General features: G+C 51.1%; 8 protein-coding genes across 8 annotated transcripts; 1 reads left to right on the plus strand and 7 right to left on the minus strand.

Moving 5' to 3' along the window:
- Positions 1-230: 230 nt before the first annotated feature.
- SCP_0310070 (predicted protein) lies at positions 231-1,291 on the minus strand (the record flags this gene model as incomplete). Its single annotated transcript, XM_027756392.1, has 4 exons — positions 231-408; positions 468-730; positions 792-1,064; positions 1,193-1,291. The coding sequence occupies 4 exons, from the start codon at positions 1,289-1,291 to the stop codon at positions 231-233; spliced, it is 813 nt and encodes a 270-aa protein (XP_027612193.1).
- A 1,390-nt stretch (positions 1,292-2,681) lies between these two features.
- SCP_0310080 (Putative 2-hydroxyacid dehydrogenase) lies at positions 2,682-3,933 on the minus strand (the record flags this gene model as incomplete). The annotated part of the gene is made up of 4 exons (XM_027756393.1): positions 2,682-3,436; positions 3,505-3,718; positions 3,778-3,839; positions 3,906-3,933. 4 exons carry the CDS (start codon positions 3,931-3,933, stop codon positions 2,682-2,684), a joined length of 1,059 nt encoding a protein of 352 aa, XP_027612194.1.
- Positions 3,934-4,305: 372 nt separating this feature from the next.
- On the minus strand, positions 4,306-6,968 carry SCP_0310090 (Uncharacterized transporter; the record flags this gene model as incomplete). Its single annotated transcript, XM_027756394.1, has 20 exons — positions 4,306-4,469; positions 4,540-4,640; positions 4,723-4,828; positions 4,893-5,027; positions 5,110-5,162; positions 5,213-5,263; positions 5,320-5,427; positions 5,488-5,588; positions 5,649-5,667; positions 5,722-5,756; positions 5,807-5,822; positions 5,874-5,935; positions 5,990-6,052; positions 6,111-6,164; positions 6,214-6,270; positions 6,323-6,383; positions 6,435-6,454; positions 6,511-6,581; positions 6,634-6,691; positions 6,744-6,968. The coding sequence occupies 20 exons, from the start codon at positions 6,966-6,968 to the stop codon at positions 4,306-4,308; spliced, it is 1,560 nt and encodes a 519-aa protein (XP_027612195.1).
- Positions 6,969-7,974: 1,006 nt separating this feature from the next.
- On the minus strand, positions 7,975-8,570 carry SCP_0310100 (hypothetical protein; the record flags this gene model as incomplete). Its single annotated transcript, XM_027756395.1, has 3 exons — positions 7,975-8,253; positions 8,305-8,498; positions 8,558-8,570. The coding sequence occupies 3 exons, from the start codon at positions 8,568-8,570 to the stop codon at positions 7,975-7,977; spliced, it is 486 nt and encodes a 161-aa protein (XP_027612196.1).
- A 552-nt stretch (positions 8,571-9,122) lies between these two features.
- On the minus strand, positions 9,123-10,253 carry SCP_0310110 (hypothetical protein; the record flags this gene model as incomplete). The annotated part of the gene is made up of 6 exons (XM_027756396.1): positions 9,123-9,298; positions 9,355-9,524; positions 9,596-9,841; positions 9,893-9,974; positions 10,030-10,052; positions 10,120-10,253. 6 exons carry the CDS (start codon positions 10,251-10,253, stop codon positions 9,123-9,125), a joined length of 831 nt encoding a protein of 276 aa, XP_027612197.1.
- A 123-nt stretch (positions 10,254-10,376) lies between these two features.
- On the minus strand, positions 10,377-10,889 carry SCP_0310120 (hypothetical protein; the record flags this gene model as incomplete). Its single annotated transcript, XM_027756397.1, has 3 exons — positions 10,377-10,458; positions 10,514-10,643; positions 10,703-10,889. 3 exons carry the CDS (start codon positions 10,887-10,889, stop codon positions 10,377-10,379), a joined length of 399 nt encoding a protein of 132 aa, XP_027612198.1.
- A 531-nt stretch (positions 10,890-11,420) lies between these two features.
- Positions 11,421-14,011, minus strand: SCP_0310130 (MFS general substrate transporter; the record flags this gene model as incomplete). The annotated part of the gene is made up of 20 exons (XM_027756398.1): positions 11,421-11,584; positions 11,642-11,742; positions 11,803-11,908; positions 11,965-12,099; positions 12,164-12,216; positions 12,276-12,326; positions 12,385-12,492; positions 12,548-12,648; positions 12,701-12,719; positions 12,778-12,812; positions 12,866-12,881; positions 12,936-12,997; positions 13,050-13,112; positions 13,172-13,225; positions 13,278-13,334; positions 13,386-13,446; positions 13,493-13,512; positions 13,563-13,633; positions 13,689-13,746; positions 13,802-14,011. 20 exons carry the CDS (start codon positions 14,009-14,011, stop codon positions 11,421-11,423), a joined length of 1,545 nt encoding a protein of 514 aa, XP_027612199.1.
- Positions 14,012-15,206: 1,195 nt separating this feature from the next.
- Positions 15,207-18,353, plus strand: SCP_0310140 (hypothetical protein; the record flags this gene model as incomplete). Its single annotated transcript, XM_027756399.1, has 8 exons — positions 15,207-16,575; positions 16,875-16,888; positions 16,949-16,956; positions 17,023-17,138; positions 17,213-17,274; positions 17,324-17,540; positions 17,600-18,093; positions 18,147-18,353. 8 exons carry the CDS (start codon positions 15,207-15,209, stop codon positions 18,351-18,353), a joined length of 2,487 nt encoding a protein of 828 aa, XP_027612200.1.
- Positions 18,354-18,538: the final 185 nt, after the last annotated feature.

An 18,538-nucleotide genomic window follows, 5' to 3' on the forward strand; every position in this document is an offset into this window, starting at 1 on the left:
CAAGTGGAGAGCGGTGGGACCTACGGTAAACTACCAAAACATTGGGAGCGGGGAGAGTACAACGACGGAAGCCGATAGCAGGCAGACCAGAGCGTAGTAAAAGAAGGAACAAATACATGGGAATATATATCATATCGCTGCCTCATCCTTGGCAGACCTAACGGAGTAAAACTAACAGCCAATATTCTCAAAAAGTAGAATGACACACGGGTGCGGTACTGCTAGGCACTTCAGACATCCACTTCCATTCTCGTACCGCCTCCACCACGCCTGCCACCTCGTCCGCGGCCTCGCCCTCGGCCACCGCGATTGGGTCGCTGAGTGTACTCTGTTGGATCCATGCCAGGTGGCGCGACGAGGACATGCGCTCGGGTATCCTTGGCAAGGATATCGTCCGAGCGCAGTTTTCTATGATGACGAAACATTAGCTCGTGGCCGAGATATCGCTGCAGCTGAGAGCGACTGACGATCCACTTGAATTGGCGTCATCGCCCATAAGCACGTCCACACTGTCGTCCTGCACGGCAATTCCCATGCGACCACTCAGCGTTGCGTTCACTCCACCGACAATTTTCACTTCAAGCAACCGACCGTCGGCCGGCTGCCCGTGGAACTTGGTCACAGCGGCCTGTGCATCTTTCTCGTGCTTGAAAGTGAGACGCACAGTCGGTGAGTCGCGGTTGCTGCTGAGGACCGCGTTGGTGATGGGTCCGCAGCGCTTGAAGATAGCCTGCACAATCACAGCATAAACTTTTCCGTCGTTAACACCGAGCAACCGGAGAACGACGTACCTCGACGTCCGCAGCGGACGTTCCCTTCGCCAGTCCACCGACCTGCACGACGTTCCCTCTCGAGCTGGCGCCCTTGATGGAAAGCCCTTTCTCCCCCAGCGCCTCGCGCAGCGCACGGTCTGCGCCAGAAAAGTTCATTTTTGGCGCACCCGCGGGTGCGGCAGAGAGGCGTGCACTGAGTGAGCGAGAGTCGGACTGGGAGCCAGGTCCATGATAGAGGTCGTGTTCCCAGGTGCCATTGACGTCGCCTTTCGGGGGCCTCTGGTTCCGATTCTGCGGTTTCAATCACGACACGGGGAAGATGAGTGTGTGGCGAAGTAGAGAAGAGGTATGGCGAGGTGAAAGAGATATGATAATGTGAGCGACTCTGTCCAGTAGGATGGTGGAAGTGAGCTGCGCACGTATGGGCTTGTTCCCCCTGCGCGGTTGCCCCTGCTGCGCACAGGTCCTACGGACCCATTGTTTCCGGGAAGACTGATACGGTCGAGAAGGGATGTCATGACAGCTCAAAGAAAACTGGCGATGAGAGGGAGAAAAGGAGGTGGAAGTAAGCGGTCGTGTACAAGCAAGCGTAAGGACAACCTTTTCAGCGGCACCGCTATTATGTAAGCACGATTGTGTCCACATATGGGCGAGAAGACTCGAGCGACGTTCAACGCGTTCCGCACGTTTTGTTACGCGTGGCAAGACATCTATTAGCTATCTTTGCCTGAGACGTTTCCCTATCGCCCGTATGGGCTTTGCACCTCACGTTCTAACCTCTTGGAAGATGCAAGCGCGATGCAAGCGGAACTGCAAAAAACCGTCGCGTCCTATTGCTTTGACTACTGACTTTGCCGTGCAATGACCGCGTCCATGGATTGGAAGTCATACAATGTGAGCTGGGACATACACGCTCTGGAGGGTCCTCTTCTTGCTCAAACGCTTCTCTCTATTTCCCGTGTTGAAGTTCCTCTGTCTCTAACATGATTTCCTATGTTACTCATCTTACTGCTGGTCGGTTTTCGAGTACGACCCTCTCGCGATATTTTGCATGTGGGGACTTCGTTCAAGATGCACGAGGATCTTGGTACTGAGGCACATGCCACGCGTCTCACTGTCATGCCTGTGCTTATGGAGTCTACTGTATGCAGTACATCGTATCCATAATAGTCAGGATGCACACGAAAACTTATGCGGGTACAAAAGGTGCGGTAGGCTTCCTCTTTTGTGAGGTTTCAGACCTGCAGTACGCATCCGTGTCCTTGCGGTAACCATATCTGACGTGCATGTTAGATGTATGCAGAATTGGCAACTGTATGATTGACGGCATTACTACCATACCGCAAATTCATGGCATATATGAATTTTCTAGCTACTGCAGGAAATGCCGCAAGAAGAATGTACAGAACCCCCGACCCGTCGTCCCACCCGTTAAAAACTTGGCAAGCAGAAACGACAACAGGTACTAAGACGTCCGCTGTTTGTTCTAGACACAGCCTGACACTCGAACAGCCGCTTGGGATGAGCAGCCATGAGCAACATGGGGAAGAGTTGGCCGTGTCGCCGCACGAAGAGAAAAAACGAATGCTCACAGCAAAGATTTGTAGCGTCGATGGCGTGGGAAAGTTAGGGCAGGGTCTCGGAAACGGGCTGCTAGCGAACTTGGTGTGCGGGCAGGAAGGGCCAGGAGTCAAACTTACAATGTGAGTTCTTGTACTCATGTCGTTCATATAAGCTTACTGAGTGTCACACTAATAGTCACCCACATGCATGAGTCAAGGTTGTTTCCATCCTCTTCAAGGAATCAGCACTAGTTATACATGAGGATGCATGGTTTGTCTAAAATATTAGTCTTTTGCGCCATACGCAGATGTTCTACTTCGTCCTGGAATGCCTGTCTAGAAATGTCTATCTCAGCTCTGGAACAACATCCTTTGCCGACCCAGTTACTACCATATCCCTCAAATTAGTGAGTGCCCTTATTTCCATCTTCTCCAGCGTTTCACGCGTAAGACAACCCATATGAGGGAGCAGCGCTGCATTTGGCAGTTCGAGAAGGCGTGTGTCCACGTCCGGCTCGTTTGTGAAGACATCCAGCCCAACGCCTGCCAACTGATGGTCCGAGTGGTAAGCTTTAGTTGTTGTGTCTGTAAAGCCGGTTGGACTCACATGGCCGTCTTCAAGTGCTCTAATCATAGCCTCTTCATCGATCACTTTTCCTCGGGCAGTATTCACGATCACCGCTCCCTTCTTCAGCCTCCGAATCATCGCCTCGTTGACGAATCCCACCGTGTCGTCCTTCAGAGGAACATGCACGCTCAGCACGTCCGTAATCGCGAGCATCTCATCCAGGCGGTCGATTCCGAAGTATTCGCACCACTCCGGCGCATCTTCCACTTTCCGCCGGTTGTGGTATACAATTCGCATGGGGAACGCGCGGGCCAATTCAGCCAGCCGCATCCCAATCCCACCCATGCCGAGAATCGCCAGTGTGCGACCCGTCAGGTCGTGCGCGGACCCGGCAGAGTGCTCGAAATTCCACCTGCCAGCACGAATATCCTGCTCTGCTTTGGCAAACTGACGCACAACAGAGATCATGAGGTAGAGCGCAGCAGTCGCTGTGCCTTCATCTACCACTCCGGGCGTGTTCGTGAGCAGGATCCCTGTTAACATGATCCGCGTGCATTGGTCGGTTGCTCACAACGGAAGGGCGAACGGCGGTACAACTGACCGTTATCTCTGCAAGCGTCAGTGTCGATTTGGTCATATCCTGCGCCTATGTTGGCTATGTACTTGACACTTCTTGAAATGGCGCCGATAAGCTCCCTGTCGAAGGGACCTAGAAAGTAGGACCCTCCGTCTTTGTACAATGCAACGACATCTTCGTATCTCCCCCCTGGCTGGAAGCTAGAGATGAAATCTGTGCGATTTCTGCTGTCGTATTGCTGTCATAAATAGCGTCGGACAAGGGTTCGCGGCGAAATGAATCACACGTAGGACTCACGATGACTTCCGCGACATCTTCGAAGAGGTCCGCGCATTCTTGCTGAGTCCAGCCCAATGTTCCTGGGACACGGGCGTAGAACGGTGAAGGAACAGCGGCACCTGCGAAGTCTTAGAAGACGGGCTCACCACAGATCAGAACACGAGGTCTTGCCATAGTGGAAGTGTGAGCTACTTTCGCGGGTACTCAGTGCCACCTCGATCTCAGAGCTCAGGCCTCAGGTGTCGATGGCGACTTCGTCGATCTTGATCTCTTATAGGACGAGGGATGTCATCGGACCGAGGGCCTGTGAGATATCGGTGGAGCTATTGGTCCTCGCTATCGGTTACTACAAACCAGCAGGCACTCAGAATATGCATGAATAATCGGGTAGCTATCTTTGTACAGCGACATACGCGGAGGAGTCAACGAGTATTCGTTCCACGGCATTCCGCCCTGTCACCTATATCGGCATATCTATCTATTTACTCTACCTATCAACCACCTATCGTGCGTGCCCAGTGCTCATGTGGCCGAACCTGCGGTGGTCTAGTACAGGTATCGGAAGCCCCTCCTGCGCTCTAAAGCTTCCTCGAAGGTCAGGCCCTCCAACCGTGCAGCCTCTTCAATCCGTCCTCGCTCCGCTCCCTTGATTTCCTGGTGTTCTTCTCGCTCCAACTGCTTGTTCTGTTGAATGAGCATGTAACGAATGACTACCAGAAAATTAACAGTCAGCGACCGGTGGCGAAAGAGTAGGATTGAACAAGCGCAGCTAGCCCCCACCTAAAGCCAGAACAGTGCTGAACGAGAGCATGGAGATCCCGATGTACATGGACTGATGGTAGTCGGGGCTCCACTGTGTTCGCCACGAGTATGAGCTGATCCTACGATAGAGGTAGCGATGTGCGAAACACAGGGTGGTCAACGAACTGCAGTGCCCTCGAGAGATTATCACGAGGGACCCACAGATTGCCAAGGTTTCCGACACCGTTTATGATACCCATGGCTGCAGAACGCTTGGCCGGGGGACGCGGTATGGCACTCGACACCCACACAAGGGTAAAAGCAAAGCCTGTCAAGCACAATGATGCAATATTCAGACGACTTTTTACAAGAGCACCACCGCCAAGACTTACCTGCATATCCACTCGCCATGAGGAACATGGCAACATACCTGCCGCCCGTTGACATAGTGGAGACGGCGATGATGTACCCGACAAGCACGCCGAACCATGGTGTAACTTGGTGGAAGAAACGTTCACCAGTCTTGTCTGTACACCGTATTCCAAGTTGCACAAGCGTTGCTGAAGCGCTGAATATCCGTGACACTATTGCTATGGCGGCGAAACATACCTGCATGCCAGGAGTTCGCGCAGCACATGATGGTGGAGAAAATCCAGGGAGGTCTGGAATGGCGGTCAGAAATGTGATATACAGCACCAGGACAAGTACGTACGCAGTAAGCAACAGAGTTACTGTCGTTGAGAACCCAAGAGTTTTCGCAATCCTGCGACGTATGTCATCAGCGGTAAAGTTAGTGCCAAAGCACAAGCGGCCATTCACGTTGGGAAGAAGTTGATGAAGCCGAGTCCCAACAGCTGAGCGCAATTCATGATGGCAAATATATGCACTTTCGGATCCTTGAGGGCGAGCTTCAATCCGACCATAGCTCTGAACGATGGACAAAATCCTATGAGACGTTACACGCTTAGCAGACAGATGAGAACGTACGATTCTTGCGCAGAATCTTCGTCCGCCTCTCCTACATCTTCCGCCAATCGAACGCGGGCTAGCCTCAACTGCGATGCGGTTAGCCAACGTGTATTGTGCGGCTACGCAACAGTTAACTGCAATCAGACAAGAGAGCCCGAAGAAAGTAGATGTTCACGAACGTAGTCTGGCAAGATAAATCTTTCGTAACATCAGTATGCTGATAGCAAGCTCGCTGGAGAAGTCTCCACTCACATCGCAACGATGCCGATAGAAATGGAGATAGCACCCTACAAAAAACGATTCACTGCAGTCGAGCAGTTGTAGATTGAGAACGCACCTCAATGTAGTAAAGCCTAGATTTACAAGAATTAGTGAACTAGCAAAGGGAAAACCGCATGACGTGCCATCTCCAAGCCGCGATACCCAATTTTCCTTGCATGCCCGATAGAATGCCAGCTGCCAAGAGCTGAAATTCGTCATGAGAGAATGTTCCATAGAAGAAGCCGAGAAAAACACTGACACCTCCGAAAGCGTTGGAGATCAGGAGACCACCGTATATGATAGCTCCTCGGAAAGCAAGTTCCTGTATCGAAATATTGAAATCGGAAACGATGCCGTGCATCAAGGTTTGAATCTAGTACCTTGCGCGTGTACCACCGGGAGAGTAGGTACATGGCTCCGGGATAGAATGTTGCCTATGGAACTTGAGAAGTGGACCGCGGTCGGGACAAGAACGGTAGGTACCTCAGGGAAGCCGATGACAATGCGACACATCAAGATCCCGGCGTAATTCTTCGTGACCTGAGATACAGTCAAGATCTGACTAGTAATTGATGGTGGAAATCTGACGTACCCCGGTCAAGATGCTCACGAGTCCCCATATAATGACGCACGCCGGGATGAAATAAGATGGCCTGCATATGTCGACCGTGAGAGGAATCAGCATTCTGCAGCAAACGAGCTACCTCGAGATACGATTCAGGATCTACCAGTAGCATTCCGCATCAGAATAAATGAATGAACCGCACTCGTGAAACTTACCATGTTAGATGGGATTTGGGCTGGACAGTATGAGGCACAGAACACTGCTAGGACGGTTGAGTATTGAATATCTTGGTGATGTGTGATGAGAAATATAGTGTCGACACAGTTGTGGAGACTTACCGGATAAATGCAGATCTTGCGTTAGTCCTTGCAATCTTGCAGACGTAAGATTGCTCCGCTGTATCAATTTCAGTTAGCGCTGAACCCATAGGTAAGAACGGGGAGCTCACGTCGATGTAATTCATAATAAATATCACGATAATGGTAGGCATTAAACTTGTGTCCAGCTTGCGAAGTAATTGCCTTTCAGCGCGCTCCCGAACGCCCAGTGCAAGAAGATCGTCGTCCTTCTCCTGCACTACTTCGACAGCAACAGCGGAAGAACAGTCTCCGATGCGAACGGCAGTGTCCTTCTCAGACGTGCGACTGCCCTTTGACGAACCGAGGGTCGACATTGCAGAACGAGACTTCAAGGGCAACCTGTCGGCGAAAAATGTGATGCGTACATATCCTCTGCGCGGGCATCCGACGGCAACCGTGGTATTCTGCTAACACCAGTGCCAAAGACGGCTCGTGACTTAGGATCTCCACTGCGAATCCGCAATAATAAAATGATGGAAAGTCTTGTGACACGATAATTTTCCGAATCAGCTTCGGGAAGCAGCTGTGAATGACAAGTGCCGGAATTGAAGACAAACAAAAAAATACATGGCGTTGACTGGTCTTCAGCTATAGGCATGAGGGAGGCAGATATGATTGCAGCAACAACCCACCCTCCGAATTTCTGAGCTACTGTGAACCGGTACAATGTAGAAGACAATACCTAGTTCAGTCGTTGACCTTGCTTGGAGGTCCCGTCGCGGCATGTTGGAGGCCGACATACTTGTCCCTGTCATCTTTCAGACTTTGCTACTCCATTCCTCGGCGGCAAACCAGTAGTGACCGCGAGTTGCCTAGTGGACTTTGCCAGAGCCTAATAGTTCACATCGCACAGAATTATTTCCTGCTCACGCGTATACGCTCAAACCAGTGTGGCGACATTCTATAGACGAGGAAGAGAGAGAGCAAGAGTTGTACAATTTTAGCAGACGGCTTCCTTGGACGAACGGGCTGTGTGGAGATCGGCCCGGGCGCCACGAGGTGCGACAACGGTAGTTGTCGCTCAATTTGGCAGTTAACAGACTAAAATAGGAAACTGTAGCTGTTCACATTTTACTTGTGGGCTGCATTCGCACGCCATGTCCGATTCCCTAGTCCCCCCACGTATATTCACAGCATCGATTTCTGCGAGAGCGACATGTGATAAGGCGGTAGTCATAGTAATAGTATACAAGAAAATCACGTAGTCAAGCCATGTAAATTTACGGTGGCAATCACTGCAAGCGAATAGTGGGGAAGAAAATAAACGTAGGTAGCGCAGATTACAAGCAGTAGCACAGGCTCATATAAGATAGAGGCTATTTAGATGAATGATGAAACTTCCGCGCGTGGGACAACAGCTCTAATCTCCTGGGGCCCATCATACAGATGCGCTATAGTGACGAGTTCGAAACCTGTCCGCCACTTGGTCCAGCCCTTCTCATATGAAGCCTTACCTTTAGCATTGACCCTCCAACGAGTGACGTTACATTCGACCAGGACGAGATCATTTTTGTGGATGTCCGTGGCATGCATCTGTCTCATAGTGTTCCTGGGGCCGAACTTGGTGTCGGCATCAAATACGTCTTGGAAGGCTTCCACCTTAAAGCAATGAATAACAAATATTTGTTGAAAAGAAGAAATTCAACATACAGAAGCATACTCTCCACTCCCGGTGCTCTGGAAGCGTGATGCTTTCAAAACATCTGAAGTGTTTGAACCGATCTTGATGCTCACAACGGCCAAGGGTTCACCGCGAAGTTTGAACCAAGATGAGTCGACTTCTCCGACGAGCCACACAGTAGCTGGTTTATTGTCTACGATGAGGAGAGGATATAAATCCAAAGCTGCAAGTGTCGACATCAGCAAGGGAGAGAAGGAGGGAGGAAGTATCAGGCACACTCACATCTATGCAGCATACAGAATCTACGTGAAGAGTGAATGCAGCTGCGAGAAGATAGAGGATGGGTGCAGAGATGCAGACAATCACCCCTAGCCATCGGTCCTCCTCCAGTCTTTCATCGGAAATAAACTTTCAAGGAATGCCGGCCGACTTTGTGTTGCGAAAATCTTGAACAGGAAGCGGGAAACCCGAAGTGAATCGGGTGGCCTAAAGACGGAAAGTAAAAAAAGCGGATAACCATTCTAAGAGAAAATTACTATATGCGGCGCGGGTACAACTTTATGTCAGCAACCACCATACGTGCACAGACTGATAACCGATTCTTTAGGGAATCGGAAAGATATCGCTCACCTCGATCTTGCTTGCAAATTTGCTTCTCCTTCATTTGTTTGAAACTTTACTCGGTATATATACAATGCCATCAAAAAGAATTGAAGTGTTGACGGACTATTGTCCCGTGTATACCTTGGCAGAGGAAACTGAGCGAATCGAGGTGTAGAAGCAGCTCGCACCGTGTGCTGACCTTTCACGCAGCATGCATGCACTTAGGCAGGCCCATAAAGTCGGATTATGGTTTCCCGGTCTTTAATGAAGCACATCCGAGTAAATCAATTGTCCGCAGTACTAATACGAATGTATGAGCTGGAAAGCCAGTAGGTGCATTGAGGTTGCAAGGAGCAGAGAGCGGCCGTCGAGTGGCGGGAGGTCCGCAGGGTTCCCAAGCGTCCATCGGCAATCGAATGCCTTGTAATTGCAAGCAGGTTACTGTACATATCGATTTCAACTGCTGGTATACCTACTCCATAGAACATCTCGAGCGCCGCCTTCAACCTCTCGAATAACAGAGAAGACTGCAGGTGTCGAAGCAAGTGGATGGTAGATCGGCAGAGCCTCTCTCTTCATCTGCATGATCAGGGCCTCTGCCTTCACTGACCTTGGCTTGATAACGCAGGGATATGGTTTAGGGTGACTATATAGGAATGCGACGTAGAATGGTGATTTTAGAGATGAACAGGGCATGGATGGCGATCGTGAACGCACCTTGTTATAGACGGTGCGGATATAGCTTCCGCAATGATTTCCCGCCCATCTTCACGAAGCTCCCTGGTGATGCTCAAGGTTGCGAGGATTGAGGCTATGGCAATCCGTACACTAGCATCCGCAAGATAACGGCCAGGGCAGATCCTGGACATAGTATGTGCACGTCCAGTACCGATGCTGTGACGCACCCGATCGGGGTAATATGTCCATGCGTCCTTGTAAACGCTTTCGTCGCGGCTCATCGCTCTGTATAATTGAATGAATGACGCAGTCATGTAACTTAGATCGGCAACTGACAAAGGATCGGCGAAGACGATGGACCCCTTCAGAATGAGCATGCCATTGTACACGTCATCTTCCAGACTCCGATGAGGGACACCTAGCAGCAGTATTAGATATTCAACAGCGATGGTCTCCGAATCATCTCTGCACACCTATCGGGAAGGCACCGTGCCATCTAGTAGTTGGATATCATCACCGGAGTTAGGGACTTGTCTGAAAATCCCAGTATTCGGAGAACTTACCTCATTGTCTCTTGCAGTACACACTCCACGTACGGCAGAGCGTCACGGTCAGTAAATTGAGGCAGACGGTCGCCGCCTACTGCTATGTCGATTTCTTCCTGTGCTTTCCTTTCTACCTCAGGAAACAGCGCCATCGCCAAGATGAAGGTGAGGAGGCTAGATGTCGTCTGGAGAAAGTAAAGCTGTGCGAATGGTGCGGAGAAGAAGCTGCGCTTCCTGCGCTTGCGTGTCGTGTACCCGATGCACTTATGTGCCGTCTAATATTCTTGGTACATCTTCCGGTGCTTTCTCCATGTAGGATCACATGGAAGCACCGCACTGCTGCGTTTCCACCCCATGCTGTACGTGTGATTCGTTAAACAAACTTTGACGAGGCGTTGTAAGGTAAACTTACAGGTCGTACGAAACACATTTCGCGCGGTCACTAAAGTTGGCGCTCCTCTTGTCAAGAAGGTCTGCAGCAGCCTGGTACTTGTTCAAAACAACGATGGACTGTCCTAAGACGTTTAGGTAAAAGATATCGCCTGGACAACATACAAGGTCATCGACATCTTTAACTCGTCCTTCATCAGGATGCACGCACCATATTTAGCAGCCCATTCTTGGAAGACATCGACTTGATCCACCGGAGGAAGCACACGAAGGTGACCGATGACGGACTCGGCGGGAGGGCCAGGTGGGAAGGGAAGGGAACGCCTACGCGTCCGAACATAGACCACAACAGCAAGCAATAAGGATGCATACAGCAGATAGCCCACCGGCGCCATCATGCCTGGAGGCCCGGGTGATGACCAGTATCTGACGAAACTGCCGGTATGTCAGATTTATATGCTTCTTGCCCTTGCCTTATCGTTCCTCTGTCAGGATGCCTTATGAGTTGTTCGCTGTTCAGATGCTCCTGCGATAACAGTGACATCATGGCCTGCATGCGTAGACATCTATCGCCTCACGAAGCTGCCTCTTAGATCTGGCCATATCACCGCCAGTGATTTGAACTAGCTGCGAAGGAGCTATTTAACAGCCCAGTAAGGCGCAAAGTGTAATCACAAGAGAACAACGAATGGGACGAACCATCTCGCTTCGAAGAATGCACGCACAGGTGCTCCATCGTGGGAATCATCAGCCCATCCGTTATGCGACAAACACCGATGGTGGCCTAATAATAATATCGGTACACCTACCCTAGTGTCGGGCTCAAATCTTCCGAGTCCCCGAAACCACTCGCCGACGTCGACGTCGCTGGAACAAGATGCATACCCATAAACGTCCACTACAAATACAGCGTCCTTCGCGGTAAGCGCTTAATACAAATACCTGAATCCCTTCCGGCGCCGCAGCGCCTCCTCGAAAGTCAGACCTTCTAGCCTTGCAGCCTCCTCGATACGCTCGCGCTTTCCGGCCTGGAGATTCTCAAGTTCGTCGCGGTCAAGTTGTTTGTTTTGCGCAATGAGCATGCAGCGAACAACTACAAGAGTGCACATTTGAGCAGGTACGAATCGGGAGAGAATGGTGGCACACGAACCAACCGCCAGGGCCGAGCTCAGAACGAGCGCCGAAAGTCCGATGTACATCGACTGATGGTAGTTTGGGCTCCATTGTGCCTCCCATGTATATGATGCGATCCTTCGTATTCCAGACAATTAATCGAACGTCCTCGGATACAGGTGATCTGAGATCCCTTACAGGTTCCCCAAGTTCCCAAAGCCGTTGACAATACCGATCGCGGCGGAACGCTTTGCTGGAGGCCGAGGAACGGCATTGGATACCCAGACAATTGTCAAGGCGAATCCTGGGCAAGACTGTTGAGTAACTGTCACCACTCAGTGAACCCACTAGGATACCCACCTGCATATCCGCATGCCATCAGGAACATTGCAACATAGCGGCCACCAGTTGACATCGTTGAGACCCCAATGATGTATCCGATGATCACGCCCCACCACGGCCAACTTTGGTGGAAGAAGCGCTCCCCGCTTTTGTCTGGCAAAACGACCGAAACTCACTGAATGCATGCTCAAGAGTAACATCATCAGAGAACGCGTACCTGCGTGCCACGAGTTGACGCAGCATACGATCGTTGCAAGGATCCACGGAGGCCTGAATGGAGTAGTAAGGTTCGTAGTAGTAGCACGTATTATGCATGCACAAGAGCTTACGCAGTGAGCAACAAGGTGATGGTGGTGGAGAACCCCAGAGTGGCTGCGATGCTGCGATTAAGAGCCGATTTCAGTTGCTTGCTGCGGGTACAGAATGGACGACATTTACGTTGGGAAGAAATTGATAAACCCGAGTCCAAGTAGCTGGGAGCAATTCATGAATGCCATGAGGGGGACCTTTGGGTCTTTCAATGCCAGCATCAACCCAGAGAACGCTCTGTATGTGGCTGTTTGAAACTGACGAAAGTGATATATGCCCAGAGATTACGCACGAGTCGGTGGAAGCGTCTTCATCTGCCTCCCCAGCGTCCTCTGCGAGACGCACACGGGCCAATCTTAATTGCGCAGGCGACAACCAACGAGTGTTGTGAGGCTACAGTCATATTATCAGAAGCAGAGAGACGTCGGAACAACAATGCACACACATAGTCTGGTAGAAGGAATCTACGTGCGAGGACGACTGTCAGTTTCACATCATTGTCACAAAATGAAAGGTACTCACATCGCAATGATACCAACGCAAATAGATATGGCGCCCTTCAAAGGAACAAGCTCGCATCAGTCACTCTGAGGTATATAAGGCAACACACCTCGATATAAAACAGCCTATTTACAGTTCGTGTCAACGTTCTTGCGGTCCATGAAGAGAAATAGACATACCATCTCCAAGCTGCGATACCGCGTTTGCCTTGCATGCCCGATAGAATACCCGCTGCCATAAGCTAAACACACCACTAAGATCCGCGCACCGCGAAGTGTTGGGCTACTACTTACACTTCCGAAGGCATTCGAAATCAACAACCCACCGTAGATGATGGCACCCCGGAGAGACAGTTCCTAATAGATGGAGCATTGTGAGAGATGTCCAGCTGTACTCAGAGAGGTGGCTCCTTCACCTTCCGAGTATACCAGCGGGAGAGGAGATACATGGCTCCAGGATAGAATGCCGCCTGATGAGTGGACTGTCAATATTGTCCGACAAGGTACGAGAATTCCACATACTTCCGGGAGGCCGATGAAGACTCGGCAAACTAACAGTTGGGCATAATTATGCGTTACCTTTCATCGCCGTCAGAATTCGTGGCGCACACGCAGGAACAATACACGCACCCCAGACAACATGCTCACGAGGCCCCAGAGCATCACACAGCCTGGAATATAGTATGATGGCCTACACGATTCAGGACATGTCAATGTTCAAAAGTGAAGGTCTGTACCTGGAAATTCGGTTGAGGATCTGTGAAGGATGTATCAACACGGCTCGCAACGTTGTGCGGCATAACCTACCATGTTGGAAGGGATTTGCGCCGGGCAGTAGGACACATATAGAATAGCAATAACAGTCGAATATTGGATGCCTGCATGAGTGGTACATATAACGATGAATGGTCACTGGGAGCATGGGCTACATACTTGTCAAGTGCAAGTCCTGTGTCAGACCTTGCAATTTGGCAGAAGTAATGGCGACGCGCTGACATACGCCACAGTAAGTCAAAATGTTGAGCGTGCTGAGGTGAGTCACTCACGTCGATGTAATTCATTATGAAAATGACGATGATGGTGGGCATCAGCCTTGAGTCCAAGGTGCGCACAAGCTTTCGCTCGGCGGCCACTCTGACATTGTCTGCGAGCAGCTCGTCATCTTGGTCTACCACGGAGCCAGACGGCGAGCGATGTTCGACGAGACCAGGATCCTTCTCAAGGACGGCGATGATCTCAGAGTCCTTGCTGGCCATGGCGAGGGGATGAAGGTCAAGACTGAGACTTGAGCATGTATATATATATTAACGGTCTTGTTGCTCGTTGCCTACGCGGACATCCGACGGCAGGTACAACCACCTCTGGAGTACATGCCGTAGACAATGACTCGTGACCGCGGTTCTCCGACACGAACTTTCACATCATCTTGCGGGGCTGCCAAGAAGCATACAAGACACCTGTGACTGGAAGTGTGTACACCACGGGGCACACCTCACGGTACCATTCGGCGGGGCCTAAAACCGTCGAGAACGCCCAGTAATCGACGAGAAAGTTTCACTGATCAGCGAACGAATGAATGAGATATGGAACAAAGAAGAATGAGTTTCAACCCTGATCGAACTGCAACCGCTCAATAGAGGCAAAGGATTGCAGGGAATCGCTAAATGCAGACCACCAATTGGCTTTCCTCGAGAAGGTTTGTCAGAATTTGAAAATTGTGCTGCAAGGGCCAACGCTGACTGATATATACTGTATCTTGCTCATTCGCGGAGGAAATACCAATTGTGTCCGAGTGCGCCCTGCGGATTGGGGAGAAGGTCACAGCGTAGATAGAGTGCACTAGTGTGGTTTCTGAGATCAGGTGAACTTGGGTATCTTCTCGTATGCGTCGCCTATTCGACATACTGGGGACGAGGCGTGGTGCCAGCGCCTTACCTTGCCGTTACAGTGTGCTTGGGGCCACGGGACCTGTCATTATCCAGGGATACGCCGTGGAGGTGTCGCGCCGTGCCACCCGCATGCCAAGATCCTGCGAGATCATGTACCTGGCTATTCAGATCTTAGGTGCGGATGGAGAGTCAAGGGACGTGAAGAGTTTGAAGCGGGCTTTCAAGACGTGTTCTGAATAAAAATGTCATTATGCGGTTGCATGACATTTCAAAAGACACAACTGGAATATATCTGCATAGTGCAAAAGTAAAGCCATAAGATATGAATATTATTTCCTGAAGTACCCACCGTACAGATCAACTTGACTGCGAACTTGAAGACGCCGGGCCGCCGCGTTGAGTAGAATATCTCAGTCGGGAGCAAAACTTAAAATAGAGATTAGACTCCCTCCCAGTCTTCATTTCCTGTCACAGCTAGGACGGAGTCTGCGGGACTGCGGCTCCCAATTTAGATGACCAATGTCCTCTCTTCCATACTACATCCTACATCCTACATTCATCCATGCGTAGCCGCAAGACTTCTGGTATTCAGAAACTCCGTATCCGCCGCTCAAGCACCCCAACAACACCCAGCGGGAATCTCGAGATAAAGCGGCAATATCTGAAGAAGCAGCGCATCAAGCAGCATCGACAGCGCAAGCAAGAAGCTCAGCAGCAGTCGCAGCGGAAGCATTCGTACAGGCGCATTGCGATGCTTGTATTGGCCGCCGTGAAGGCCAAGCGGGAGCAATGGGCGACGATAGCGAGAGAAACTCAGGAGATTGTGCTCGGAGATGGCAAGTACGTTGAAGAGCGCCACCTTCCTGTTGTTTTTCCCGCTGTAGCTCAATTGAACGGACAAGGTTTAGGCCTTCCAAGCACAGACATGGACACGACGTTGCGTGTCACCCACGATATTTCTGCCCAAATCCAGCTCAGCCGGCAAGGCACCACCTTCTACCCGCACTATTCCGATCTCCTAGCGACCTGGGCTAGCAAACGACCGACCACAGCTATTGCGAACACGGCAATCGAGTTCACCCGTACTTCCACCCTTACTGCAGCCCATGTTATATCCAACACCCATCCCCATCTCTACACGCACAGTCCATCTAGCCTCTCCTTGACCACGCTCGGAGTCTTGTCTTTCGCTTCTCCCAAGAAACCGGGTGGTGGCTGCCTACATGGCGGGGATGAGCAGGAGGAAACCATCGCACGACTGAGTTCTTTGGTAGCGAGCCTGAGCGTCCCTGCTGCGCGCGAGTTTTACAAAGAGCACAAGGCTTTCAAAGTCGAAGATGGCAGTGGGCTCCACGACCACTCCATGGTGTACTCTCCAGGGGTGGTTGTGTTTCGGAGCGATTGGGACGATACGCTCATTGCCTCTGATGAGTCCCCAAGGAATGCGATCATGTCGAACATGACTGATCTCGCGGACGATTCTGTTGGCGGTGACTTCATTCCTCCATACACCATCAACGTTGTATCTTCCGTTCCCGTCAATGCTGCCGCGGTTCGTGCCAAGCACCTCATACTGCCATCTGAAGCACAGTTATTCGAGGACGGAATCAGGAGCGCAATGAAGGAACGCATGGGTCGTGTTCTGCGGATTTTCGAGGAGCGGGGCGACAGGGTGATAGTACTTGGTGCATTTGGTTGTGGATCAAGCCAAAACAAGGTGGAGACGATTGCGAGTTTGTGGGCGGAACTTCTGGTGTGTGGCGATTCTCAGAGGAAGACCGAAGGCGGGAGCGAGGGACAGCAGCATGAGGCGCGCTTCAAAAATTCGTTCGAGAAGGTCGTCTTTGCGGTACCGGGCAAGCTGTTTGATCCATTCAAGACAGCTTTCGATATGCGCATTTTCGAGGAGGAAGTGGCGATGGCTGCTGCCGGTACCGGATGAAGACATGTACACTTAAGGATGTGTGATCTTTGTATTTTTATCGCTCATCGTTGTAGTATGTTGTACCTTCTCTTCTTGAGTGTATCGTACATAGTATTATATCTCCGATACCCAGGCTCTCGCGCGTTTTTCAGCATATACATATCGTATACTCTCTGTAATAGCATGTGTTCGCCGTCGCCCTTCCGTCCTAAAACCCCGTGGCATTCATATGTTTTATTCGCGGTCCCCCGGACCGCAACGTCTTTACTGAAGGTCATGAGTATCCTCCTTGCTATATCTATCTAGATCTGACACAAGAGGTGAGTCGTTCACGGCGAAACATTCTGCTGTTGTTGAAGTCCGCAATGCTCGATGGACAGATACTGTCGTGAGTCTTATCTGGCCTGTCATCGGGACTCCGGAGACGGTCCGAATATACTCTCCTCTTTATAAGATCCCCTCGACAGCTCACGCGATGTTTGCGCTCGTCGTACTTCTCGCAACCTCCATCTCTTTGGTTTCGTCGCCCGTTCGTGAGTAAGATGCCGCTGCCCCGCGTAATGCTCTGCGGTGAGCCAGCCCAGCGGTGAGATGGGGGAGCGTAAGCCAACTCAATAGGTTTTCATCCTCGCAATGTATTACAGGTGACCTCGTGTGGGCCCACAAGGAATGCGAGGTCATGTTCAAGGGGGTTGCGGAGGTGGTCGTGAGTGCCATGCGTTCCTGCCAGCCATAGTATCTCATCGCCTCGGTAGCGCATGGACTCTCCCAATCGTGCAGACTTCTTCGACGGTCTGAAGTCCGGCGGAAAGTACTACGGAACCGTCGCCATGATGAGGCAGAACTCGTCTGCTGACAACATAGGCGTGTTCGATAAGGAGCTCGTTGAGGCTATTTCACCAACTGTGAAGTGGATAGCTCACAATGGGGCCGGCTACGATCAAATCAATGTCGATGCTTGCAAGAAGAAAGGTCGATTCCTCTTGCAATCATAATTCTCCATGCGTACATCGCTGATTTTCCACGTCCAGGTATAATTGTATCTAATACACCCGGAGCAGTGGACGACGCGACAGCGACCACTGCGTTATACCTTCTTATCTCTGCATTGCGCCGATTTTCCCAAGCTGAGCGGGACGTCCGCTATGGGAAATGGAAGTCTGGGCACAAGGCGGGCGATGCGCATGATCTGACGGGACGTACGCTCGCTATCCTTGGATTGGGCGGCATCGGTCTGCGCATGGCAGAGATGGCCCACGCTTTCCCAATGCGCATTGTATACCACAATCGAGGAAAGGTAGAAAAGGCGCCCGAATGGTGCGAATACTATCCACCGGAGCGCTTGGATGAGATGCTCGCAATCGCTGATGTTTTGAGTGTCCACATTCCCTTGAGAGAGGACACGGTGCACTTCGTGGACGAGACGATGATCAGGAAGCTCAAGAAAGGTGCAGTCATTGTGAACACCGCGAGAGGAAAGGTCATCGATGAAGCGGCCATGATCAAGGCACTGGAGGACGGTCATGTGCGTATTCCCATCCGCAGAGTCCCAAAGACACGCTGACTGGGTAACCACAGCTCGGCGGTATTGGCTTGGATGTGTACCCCAACGAACCACAAGTTAACCCACGGTTGTTCGACTTTCCTAATGCCACCCTTCTCCCTCACATGGGCACGGAAACGTGTGACTCGCAGAAGAAGATGGAGATTAGAGCGCTCAGCAATCTCAGAGATTATGTGCTGAGGGGTAGGGGGAAGGATGTGATTCCGGAACACAAGCTTTGACCGTGGCGCGTGTCGTTCGGAAAAGTGCTGTCGAATGTATCCTATATCCCAAACGTCTGAGTACTGTAGATAGAAAAAATATACCACTTAGCTAGAGCTTCACATCTGACGGAACGTCGGTCCGGCGAGCCGTTAAGGGGCTGGGGAGTGAGCGTCTTCAAGTTATTACCGTGACTGCGTCCTCC

The sequence above is a fragment of the Sparassis crispa genome (genome assembly GCF_003851025.1).
Source record: "Sparassis crispa DNA, contig_000002F, whole genome shotgun sequence".
Taxonomy (NCBI): Eukaryota; Fungi; Basidiomycota; class Agaricomycetes; order Polyporales; family Sparassidaceae; genus Sparassis; species Sparassis crispa.